Genomic DNA, 12,212 nt, shown 5'->3' with positions numbered 1-12,212 from the left:
TATATATATATATATATTGTTCATTCGTGTACTCTACCATCCTAGAGAGAGAGAGAGAGAGAGAGAGAGAGAGAGAGAGAGAGAGAGATGAAAGCTGAATCCTGTTTCCATCCAATATATTGTGGATAAGGTTTGATAGCTCTTATTATCGTATCACCTCTTCTATCTCTCTCTCTCATCTTATCTTATTTCTCCTATCGCATCGTCTCTTCTCTGTCTGTCTCTCTCTCCCTCCTCATACCTTATTTCTCCTTCAATCGTATTGCCTCTCTCTCTCTCTCTCTCTCTCTCTCTCTCTCTCTCTCTCTCTCTCTCTCTCCTTATTTTTCCTACTATCCTGCTGCTCTCTCTCTCTCCCTCTCTCCTTATTTCTCGAACTATCGTATTGCTCTCTCTCTCTCTCTCTCTCTCTCAATCACAAATAAGGAAGCAGTTAAAGACCTTGGTGTGATGATGAATAGGAACATGTTATGCAATGATCAAATAGCAACTCTGTTGGCAAAATGTAAAGCAAAAATGGGAATGTTGTTACGGCACTTCAAAACAAGAAAAGCTGAACACATGATTATGCTTTATAAAACATATGTTCGTAGTCCACTTGAATATTGCAATATGATATGGTACCCACACTATCAAAAGGATATTGCACAAATAGAGAATGTACAAAGGTCCTTTACAGCTAGAATAGAAGAAGTTAAAGACCTTGACTACTGGGAAAGACTACAATTCTTAAAATTATATAGTCTAGAAAGGAGAAGAGAACGCTACATGATAATTCAGGCATGGAAACAGATAGAAGGAATAGCAGAAAATATCATGGAACTAAAAATATCAGAAAGAGCAAGCAGAGGTAGATTAATAGTGCCCAAAACTATACCAGGAAAAATAAGGAAAGCACACAGGATATTAATCCACTACGCACCAGCATCGATAATGCAGCGTCTATTCAATGCGTTGCCAGCTCATCTGAGGAATATATCAGGAGTGAGCGTAGATGTGTTTAAGAATAAGCTCGACAAATATCTAAACTGCATCCCAGACCATCCAAGATTGGAAGATGCAAAATATACCGGAAGATGTACTAGCAACTCTCTGGTAGACATTAGAGGTGCCTCACACTGAGGGACCTGGGGCAACCCGAACAAGATGTAAGGTCTGTAAGGTAAGGTAAGGTCTCTCTCTCTCTCTCTCTCTCTCTCTCTCTCTCTCTCTCTCTCTCTCTCTCTAAAGATATTTTACACAGACATAAATTCTGACTGCTTCTAATCGTTAAAACAAAGACATTTATTCTAATTTCTTCAAATCGTTACAACTGGCGTCGCAGCACTCATGGTCATCGACTCTTGAGTCTTGACCTGTATCAGCGAGTAGTCATATGGGATCGTCCTATACCGATGACATCTTGGAATTCGCCATAGTTACTGATTTGCTGAGCATAATGCTTCGTTTTCTGTCGATTTCTAATCGTTCTGAAATGGCGGATTTGTGACGGTTATCAAAATGGGGATTTGATTGTATGTTAGTCTTTATTGCTCCGTAAATATTGCTTATAATTGCTTCATATATTGCTTTCATGTGAAGGGTCTTCATTGCTTACACAGCTGTAATATGTGGGGGCTTGTTCGCGTGCATTTTAACGACGAAAGACACTCGGCACTGACGCGTGATAATGTAAAGCCACTATTGCGTATCGCGACGAATAAAACTCACCCTTCCTTTCCAGGGCGTGAATATGCAAGCTTGAAACGAATTCCAGCTGAAGGTCATCTGACCCAGAAACGCAACGAAAATGTCCCGTCCGCCGCTTGCGCGCACGCGCGCGCTGGCGAGCTCGTCACTAGACTTCCGGAAGCCGTTATTATTAGACGCCGCCGCGCTTGTCTGTTACACTGTTTAAACTTTAAAGCCGGCGGGAAGAGCTCGCTAACTCCCAGCTCCCTTTGATCGCGGTGTCCTTCCTGGAGGAGGGTCGTGGCTAGAGGGGAGGTAAAAGGAGGGATGGTGACCTTACCTTACAGACCTTACATCTTGTTCGGGTTGCCCCAGGTCCCTCAGTGTGAGGCACCTCTAATGTCTACCAGAGAGTTGCTAGTACATCTTCCGGTATATTTTGCATCTTCCAATCTTGGATGGTCTGGGATGCAGTTTAGATATTTGTCGAGCTTATTCTTAAACACATCTACGCTCACTCCTGATATATTCCTCAGATGAGCTGGCAACGCATTGAATAGACGCTGCATTATCGATGCTGGTGCGTAGTGGATTAATGTCCTGTGTGCTTTCCTTATTTTTCCTGGTATAGTTTTGGGCACTATTAATCTACCTCTGCTTGCTCTTTCTGATATTTTTAGTTCCATGATATTTTCTGCTATTCCTTCTATCTGTTTCATGCCTGAATATCATTGTAGCGTTCTTCTCTTCCTTTCTAGACTATAATAATTTTAAGAATTGTAGTCTTTCCCAGTAGTCAAGGTCTTTAACTTCTTCTATTCTAGCTGTAAAGGACTTTGTACACTCTCTATTTGTGCAATATTCCTTTTGATAGTGTGGGTACCATATCATATTGCAATATTCAAGTTGGAGGCTACGAACATATGTTTTATAAAGCATAATCATGTGTTCAGCTTTTTCTTGTTTTGAAGTGCCGTAACAACATCCCATTTTTGCTTTACATTTTGCCAACAGAGTTGCTATTTGATCATTGCATAACATGTTCCTATTCATCATCACACCAAGGTCTTTAACTGCTTCCTTATTTGTGATTGTCTCATTATTAGGTCCCTTATATGCATATAGCTTTCTTTCTCTGTCTCCATAATTTATTGATTCAATTTATCAGAGTTGAATACCATCCGGGCCTATTTACTCTGCCCAATCATATACTTTTGTTAAGGTCTCTTTGTAGAGCGGAGGAGGCCAAGGGAGGTGGGGGGGTTGGGGGATTAGACTTAGCTGTTGAGGTCACAATGGTAATCATTTTTTTAGTCTTTTTTTATATAATTAGTATTCTAAAATCCCGGTCTTTCTTTCAGCCTGATGCTTATTACCTAGTCTGCATCTAAAGGGTATGGTCTGCATCCTTACCTAACTGCCTATGTATTGAGCTTTCCGCTTAAAGGTATTCTGGCTCAGAGAGAGAGAGAGAGAGAGAGAGAGAGCTTGGTTTTTGCAGTCGGACACTAATGCACTGGCAAAGGAGGAAATGTTTTCATTATATATATATATAATATATATATATATATATATATATATAATATATATATATATATATATATACTATATATATATATATAATATATATATATATATATATATATATATATATATATATATAATTTCATATTGTCATTCAGTCTCACAAGATTCGTTTCACTGACTGATTGACAGCATCAGTGGCATAGACACCGCAAGGTCTATTTTCTTAGGCTTTCCTTTAAAAAGCAGTTAATGTATATTGATATATTCGGAAGTTTTACTATAAAAACCACCGCTGGTGTAGTGGTTAGTGTCGTGGAATGGGACTCAGATGTGGCAGCTTCGCGTCTCCCCCAGGCCGATAAAAAATCACTGGCTCTGTATCACTGCTGCAGTGTGGGGTCTGCGGTGGGAGGTTGAAACCAACATTCTTTGGAATCTTGAATTTCAAGTCAACGGTTCCTCATGAATAGGTCTCATCTACTGAACCAGTTAATAATAATGATTAACTTGCATAGCTATATTAAGAAATGAGGTCCACTTAACCCACCTAGCTACTTCCGGGATGACTACATCCCGCAATGAACTCGCTCTTTCTCGAAGACAACACTTTCCGATCTTCGCCCTGTTATCGCCAAGCATCGCGGCTCATTCTCGATCTTTCTCCTCATTGATTAGAAGGCACTGACAGGCACTCTCTCTCTCTCTCTCTCTCTCTCTCTCTCTCTCTCTCTCTCAAGAAAGCTAGACAAAATCATTAGGACACTGTGAATGAACAGTAAAACCTGCTCATAGAGATAAGTGAACGCACGATGCCTCCTCGGATGGACTAACAATTAGTCTTTGAGGCATCCTATTCCTTGTACCTCCTTGTAGTTCGGCCAATAGCCCCATCGGTGCCGCTTCGCCTTCGTCGTCGCCTTCGTCGTCGCCTTCGTCGTCTTGTGCCATTTAACTGATGTATAATATGAAGGTTGCGACCTTCATATCGATTTGTCTCACCTGAGCTGAACGGTCAATCGAGAAGCTGTGAAAACTAGTTTGTTTTGAATCTGGTTTTCCATTGAATGAAGGTGTTGTTGTGATGTCATGTCCTTGTATTTAATTTCTTAAACTATTTTTAGTTTATTTTTTTATCAAAAGGTCACTTTTTAGAATTATTGGGTTTTGGTTTTTACTTGGGGTTTTACACTGGCTAAAGTCTTCCCATTTGATAAAAACGCATTCAATTAACCATATTGTTTGGAAGTGACATGAATTTAATATTCGTAGTTTATTTGACTGAACATTGACTTTCTTGGTTGATTAGCTTGTTTTTTATTGTTTGACATTGGTTAATATCCTTCCATAAGTAGAATCTCATTAAAATAATCAGATTTTTCCGAAGTGACATGCATTTGATATTCTTAGTTTTTTTTTTTTTTTTTTTTTTTATTGAACATTGACCTTTTTAGATGATAAGTATGTTGGGGATTAAGGTTTTCATTTGTTAATGCCTTTCCATAAGGAAAAACTAATTGAAATAATAAATTATTTGGAACGATACGTTTAAGTATTTCAGAACTTACGCTTTTTTTTATACTACCATGTTATCACACTAACCATCCCCAGGTGAAATATCACTCTCATTAAAACCATCTTGAGTCAACCTAATTTCGCTGGGCATACTTTGCCGTCCTCTATGGCTGCATAAATCACTGATAGTGTTGTAGTTCCTTAGGCAAACAAAACTCTAAATTGGTCCCTCTAGCTGGGAACCGGGAGTATAAGGACAATCTCTGCCGAATTAACGGAAGAAAAATGTTTTAGCCAGTTGACAAAGTCTAAAGAAAAGACGGAACTTTGGTAAAAGAACGTGGATGAGATCACAAAGGGACATTTAGAGTTAACAGAAATAAGAATAAAATTTTTTTTTATAATTGCAAGGCGTTTTTCTGCAATGGCTCTATGAATTCAGCTGAACAGGCCCCTTGCTTACGCTGTGGACGAAAGTGACGCCACACAGGAAGAGGACGGTTTTTGAGTGGTATGGAGGTCTTTGTTTGTTTTTCTTTTATCATATTTTTAAGAGGAAGACAATAATCGTTTTGAATTCCCGGCTGAATTCATGGCTGTATTGACAAGCAAATACCAGATCAGCAATCGGCTTGCCATGGTTTGACAAGCTGGCGATCGATGGAAATCAAGTTGAGAGGAAACTCCCCGGTAAAAGAAAAAGTATTAGACAACAGTTCCAGGTAGTAATTAACACCAGCAATGACGTTGTTAACCGACAGTCTCCTCCGTCGTCATATTGCTCAGCGGAGGAGACGCTTCGCTTGGAGAGGCTCATCACAATGCGAGCGAACTTCTAATTTTCCCTTTTAATTCCCTCCTTCCGAAGAGAGCAAGAGCTCTCTTCATATCTCTTAAGAGGACTCTCAGGGACTCCTTGCCTTCCTCCTCCCGCCGCCCCCTCACCCTTTATAGTAGTTCTCTGTGAGGTCATCACAGACAAGGCCTTGATTACAGAGTCTGCACTAAACAGACTACTGAAACATGCCAAGGACTTCGGTCTCAGGGAGAATACGGTTATCTTATCGCTTCTGTGTGTGTGTGTGTGTGTGTGTGTGTGTGTACTGTTACCCTTTTCCTGTTACTGTCGTATGTCCTCTCTCTCTCTCTCTCTCTCTCTCTCTCTCTCTCTCTCTCTTTCTCTGTGGAGTGAATGAATTGTAAAACCTGCTCCTAGAGATAAGTGAGCACACGATGTCTCCTCGGATGGACAAATAAGTCTTTGACACAGCCTACTCCTTGTAACTCTCTCTCTCTCTCTGCTGTTATCATTTTACTCCAGCTGATTATTCTGCCTATCGTTTCTCCCTGCTTCACAACTTCCTCTTTCTTCCTAACATTTCCATCTAACGATTATTCTTATGTCCTCTATTCCTTCCTGCATGTCTTTCTTCCTGTCGCCTCCTCCTACTGATTAATCTTCCCATAATATTTTTTCATGCCAGTTAATCTTCCTCATAGTAATTTTTTTTAATTCCAGTCAGTCTTTCCTCATAATATTTTTTTCATTCCAGTCAATCTTCCTCATAGTTATTTTTTAAAATTCAGTCAATCTTTCCCCATAATATTTTTTCATTCCAGTTAACCTTCCTTAATATATATTTATGTCAATTAATCTTCCTCAATATTTTTTCATTCCGGTCAATCTTCCTCATATTTGTCCATATCAGTTAATCTTCATAATATTTTTACGTACCAGTTAATCATCCTCATGATATTTTTTTCAAACCAGTTAATCTTCCTTAATATATTTTCTTTTGTCGATCTTTCTTCCTCTCATTTCCTTCTCATAATAACCTTTCTCATATTATTTCCTTCTACCGTTTATTCTCCTTCCTAATATTTCCTTCTGCCATCATTTCCTACTTTTGAAGATTTTCCTCCTTCCTGTATTTTATTCTCTCTGTCATTTTCCTCTCGAAACCTCCAAAGTTTCCTTTTGAAATATTTCGCTTGTCTTCACAAACTGACTTTTCAGTGGTCCTTCCGATTTGCACTATTTCTTCTTCCAGATTTGCTATTCCTTTCCCCCTTTCCTCGTGTTGACGTCGTCTCTGTTTCCCCTCTTTGTGTAGAGTAGTTTATTTTTATTCTCCCGCTCTTATTAACCTTCTCTTATCTTTTTTTTTTTTTTATGAAGTCAGCATTCATTCTAAGGTACTATTTTTCTTCTAATGGTTTTTTTTTTTATTATCTTTTCTCCCTTTTATTATGCTTACGACTACCTAGTATTCAAGATTTTGAAGATTGCTACGATTCCATTATTTCATTCAAGTACTTTTTGCCTTTATTGTAAAATTCATATTTTGCGCACCCCCATCCCCCCCACCTCCCTGCCCCCCGCGATTCTCGTAACATCCACTTGCCTAACTTTATTCCTCTCTCGTAGGATAGAATTATATTGATTTTCCCCTTCATTTGATTTATCTTTGCGACCTAAATCTTCCCATTACTTCGCTGGACCTGTCATCCTTTTTCTTAATCCAGCATTCACTTCCAGTTGCTGTTTCTCTCAGGTTTCATTTTGCACCATCTTTAGTCTTAACCGCCTCATTGATATATCTGATTATTCTGTCTGTCACTCTTCCTTTTAGTCACCTTTCCCCCTTCTTTTTCCCCTTCGTCTTATATCTCTTCTAGAATATTTCGTCTTGTGTTTTTTTAGTTCCTTTCATTTCTTGCGCCTGTTTTTGTTTTATTCTTTTATCCATTCTGCGGTAAATTGTAATGGAAACGAAGGAAGGTGACCTAACTCGGGGAAAAGAGAAGCGAAAGAGTTCCAGAATCTATAGGTGGAATGAAAACGTATATTATATTATATTTTTGTTTGCTAAATCTTTACTTCTGATACATGCGTTTAAAACTCTATACGTGACAGGGAGCTTTAATTACTTCGTTATTTTGACAGTTTGTTTGTAAAGTACGAGAATTTCATTGCGCCCGTTTTTCGTGAAACACGTCCCATAATTTTTTTTTTTCTGTAAGAGAAAACTATTGAGATAACTTCGTTTGTCCGTCCGCGCGTTTTCTCTCCTACTGAGGCTAGAGGGCTGCAAATTGGCATGTTGATCATCCACCCTCCAATCATCAAACATACCAAATTGCAGCCCTCTAGTCTCGCTAGTTTTTACTTGATTAAAGGTTAAATTTAACGATCATACATCTGACACCGTGGCTGAGAGTTTCCATAGAGCATTATACGCCGTACAGAGGACTTGGTCACCTCGGCGCATTTTTTAAAATTATTTTAATAATTTCCTCTATGTATATTATTAATTAGCTTTTTTCTTTACAATTTCCCCTCATTCATCCGTTTTGTCACTTCACTCTCCATTTCTCTTTTCAATCTTTTTTTATGACTTAACAATATAACAATATTTCTCGCCATTTACTGCGCATCCTGTTTGTCACCTTTTTTTCTATTTGCTATTATTATTTCCCCTCTCTGTCAGTTTTGCCTCTCTACTTTTTCTTGTTGTCGAGTTTTCCTACTCTCAGACATTTGCCCCTTTTGGTTTTCTTATCCTCATGCTCTTATCCATATGTTCTCATCCGCTTATTCTCATCCACAAATTTTCCTTCAGTCATTGTCATCCACATACTTCCATTGCCATATTCTCATCCGCAAATTTTCATCTGCAAATTCTCCACACATTCTCATCCTCATGTTGTCATTCACATACTCTTATCCACAGATTCTCATCCACGTTCTCATCCTCATATTGTCATTCACATACTCTCATCCAGAAATTCTCACTCTTATAATTTTATCCACAAATTCTCACTCTTATACTTTTATCCACAAAATTATTCTCATTCTCGTACTTATCCACATACTCTCATCCACACATCCTCACCCTTTTAATTTATTTTCACCCTCATACTCTCATCCACGAATTCTCATCCGCAACTTCTCATCCACACATTCTCATCCTCATACTCTCATCCACAAATTCTCATCTGCAACTTCTCATCCACACTTTCTCACCCTCATACCCTAACCCTCAAATTCTCATCCGCATATTCTCATCCTCACGGAAATTCCTCCATTCCTCCCTGCCTCTCTCTTTCTACACTTTAAACCTTTCTCTCTCTCTCTCTCTCTCTCTCTCTCTCTCTGTATAAAGAGATGGCAGAAACTGGAACGTGCTCTTGTCACATTCACCTTTTGGAACGTAAAGTCTTATTGCACGTTTTATTTGGACAGATTCTCTCTCTCTCTCTCTCTCTCTCTCTCTCTCTCTCTCTCTCTCTCTCTCTCTCTCTCTCTCTCTCTCTCTCTCTCTCCTGTGGTGGAGTGGAGGGTTCATTAGTCAGCATCGCCGGAGATTTCTTTGCAAATCCTCTTAAGGGTTTTCGTTTGACGAAGTCTAACAATTACCCTCTTTTCCTCCCCTCGTCCGTTTCCCCTTTTCCCCTTTCGTGAGGTTCTTTGGCTGTCAGTGACCTCTTAGATTTCGTTCGTGATTACGACTACTGTTACTACAACTGCTACTGTCTTTACTACTACTGCTACTGGTATTACTATTAGAGTTGGGTGGTATGGCTGGTAATCATTTTCGATGATGATGTAGTGATGTTGAAGTCGTGGTATTAGTAACAATATTTTCTGATCAAACTAAAGAGGGTTAATACTACTTATGCTCTTCTTAATACTACAACAACTATACTATAATTGGTAGTGATAACAGTAATCATTAGTGATGTCATAATGATAATGACAAAGTGTGGACAACACTCACTTCTGGTAAAACCACCCCTTAACAGTAATTATATGCTATTTCCTTTTTCCATTAAAAGCTTACTTTATTTTGCTATGGCACCGTAAGTCGATCATGATCTGAATTAGTGATGAAGGTCGCATTACCCATTGTTACGTAATGGATGTTACTTTTGTTAATCGCACTATTATTCGCGAGTGGTTAACGTGCTCGCCTACTGATTCGGTAGTTGCGAGTGGGATCCCCTGCTCTGCCAACGCGGAACCGGAGGAATTTTCTTCTGGTGATTAGAAATTCATTTCTCGATACAATGTGGTTCGGATCTCACAATAAGCTGTAGGTCCCGTTGCTAGGTAACCAATTGGTTCCTAGTCACGTAAAAACATCTAGCAATCACTCGGGTTAGCCTTAGGAGAGCTGTTAATCAGCTCAGTGGTCTGGTAAAACTAAGATATACTTAACTATTATTTGCGGGGCTCCGGCACGCCTTACCATTGGGCAGCCAGTCAAGGAATTTGATGTGAATTAGACAAAACCGTGAGGATTCGTTGACTCTCAGGTGTATAAAAGTGTGTTGGTGGCTTTCTCATTCTGTTTTATGCTAGGAATTCGGTGGTGAGGCGATCAAAGTTCCACAGTGATTGATGCTTTCAATTTTGAATATGAATGATTGATTAAAAAAAAAAAATTTTCATGAACATCAAATTACTATAATATTTCATTTACTTTGCAATACTGCACTTTTTTGTCTATCCTGCATTTTAAGTTTGGTCTGATATTTTTTTTCGTTTTAGTCATTTCTTATCTGTACTCCATCATTATGTACCTGTTTTCCATGAAATAAGTTACCCTACCAACACCTTATGCATTTCCCATTTTCTATATTCACCACATTTTCTAGTCACCCCATTTTCTATGTTAATCCCATTTTCTGCATCTACCTCATTTTCTACATCTGCCCCATTTTCTATATTTATCCCATTTTCTACATCCACCCTATTTTCTATATTCAATCCATTTTCTACATCCACCCCATTTTCTGCATCCACCCCATTTTCTACATCCACCCCATTTTCAATATTCACTCCATTTTCTATGTTCATCCCATTTTCTGTATTCACCCCATTTTCTGTATTCATCCCATTTTCTTCATCCGCCCTGTTTTCTGTATTCACCCCGTTTTCGTTCTCTCGCCCGGACTGAACAGAGCTGTCGCGCGCCTTCCTAGCGTCCTTCATCCTGGTGATGGACCTCCTGATCGTGATGCAGGATTGGGACTTCCCTCACTTTACCTCAACCATCGACGTCAACTTGCCCGGCTTCTCCACGCACACCCTCCACTGGAAATACGCCCGCACCTCCATCACGGGCAAGTGGTTCAACTACGGCATCATATTCCTCGTCATGATCTTCGACCTCAACATGTGGAAGAACCAGATCTTCTATACGCCAGGACCTTATGGACAGTACATAGGTGAGGGCAAGGCGTTTTGTCTGTCAGTTTTTTTATCGTGAGGGTAGTATTATTAGTACAGTGTGTGAGATTTAATAAGCAGTCAGTTTTGAGAAATCAGAGATTACTTACTGTTAGAACTCAAAGCTCGGAATGCATGCCACTGCAAATATAATAAATATAATATTGTCTAATGCATATCAGGACATTACGATTTCTTGCGTGTATTCCTAATCTGGTGCTACTTTAGTAGGCGGTCTACCTGCGTGTTTCTATACTGTTTCGCCGTGTTTAGTACAGAAATGCACATAGGCATAAAAATAATTGTAGGTATTCTGTAAACACTATTTATACACATTATTACTTTTAATTGATGGTGCTTTATGGTATTTCTCGTAAAACACATGATTTATACACATTTATTACTTTTTAAATTGATTGGTTGGCTTTAGGGAAGAATAGACGAAGAGGGGATACTGGACAGGAAGAAATGAAAAGGAAGAGAGGGTGGGAAGATAACTTAAGAAATATAGGCTCGGCAAGAATAGATGATACATCACATCACAGAGACCCAGAGATAAGCAGAGATATAACCGATGAAAGATACATAGGGAAATACGAACCTTAAGTGATGGATCATTCTATAGTTAGATGAAGAGGTGACCCGTCGAAAAAACGTGAGAGAAAAAAGATGTGAGGAAGATAAAATAGTGAGAGAGTAGTGAAAGGAGAGAGAGATAGAGAGCTAGTGAAAGGAGAGAGAGATAGAGAGCTAGTGAAAGGAGAGAGAGAGAGTGACGAGAGACAAAGAGAGAGAGAGAGAGAGAGGAATTCCTTTTGGACAAAAACGATTGTGAAAAATGGTAAAAGTAAAAGAGGAGAGAGAGAGAGAGAGAGAGAGAGAGAGAGAGAGAGAGAGAGAGTTCCCTTAAAGACAAATGACCGAGTGAAAGGGGAAGAATAAAAAGAGCTTCTTGGAAGAATGAGTCAACTTTTGTGAAGATCATTCTTCCTTTTTCTTTGTACTTGGAAAGGGGAGTGGGGGGAAAGGAGTCCAGAGGACTTGGTGGTGGGGGGGTTGGGGGGGTGGGGGGGGGGGGAGGTGTCCTTTGCAAGACTCATAGGAATTTCGTAGACTTCTTAATTGGGTCTTGGGAAAATTGGGCTTTGGATAGAGATTCAGGGAAATTAAATTCATCTCTCCTCTCTTCTCTCTCTCTCTCTCTTCGCTCTCTCTCTCTCTCTCCATATATTCTACTAGTTTTCACTGGTTTTCCAAAATCAATACT

General features: G+C 39.2%; 1 protein-coding gene across 5 annotated transcripts in view; it reads left to right on the top strand.

Moving 5' to 3' along the window:
• Positions 1-12,212, top strand: part of LOC135219903 (transmembrane protein 117-like) — a 421,293-nt gene that overhangs the window by 367,724 nt on the left and 41,357 nt on the right. For all 5 annotated transcript variants that reach the window (XM_064257103.1, XM_064257101.1, XM_064257102.1 and 2 more), the window contains exon 7: positions 10,678-10,944. In XM_064257103.1, the coding sequence (XP_064113173.1) occupies positions 10,678-10,944 (267 nt within the window). The remainder of the gene's footprint in view (positions 1-10,677; positions 10,945-12,212) is intronic.

This window comes from Macrobrachium nipponense, chromosome 1, assembly GCF_015104395.2.
Source record: "Macrobrachium nipponense isolate FS-2020 chromosome 1, ASM1510439v2, whole genome shotgun sequence".
Taxonomy (NCBI): domain Eukaryota; kingdom Metazoa; phylum Arthropoda; class Malacostraca; order Decapoda; family Palaemonidae; genus Macrobrachium; species Macrobrachium nipponense.
This window is presented reverse-complemented; position numbering and strand designations above follow the sequence as displayed.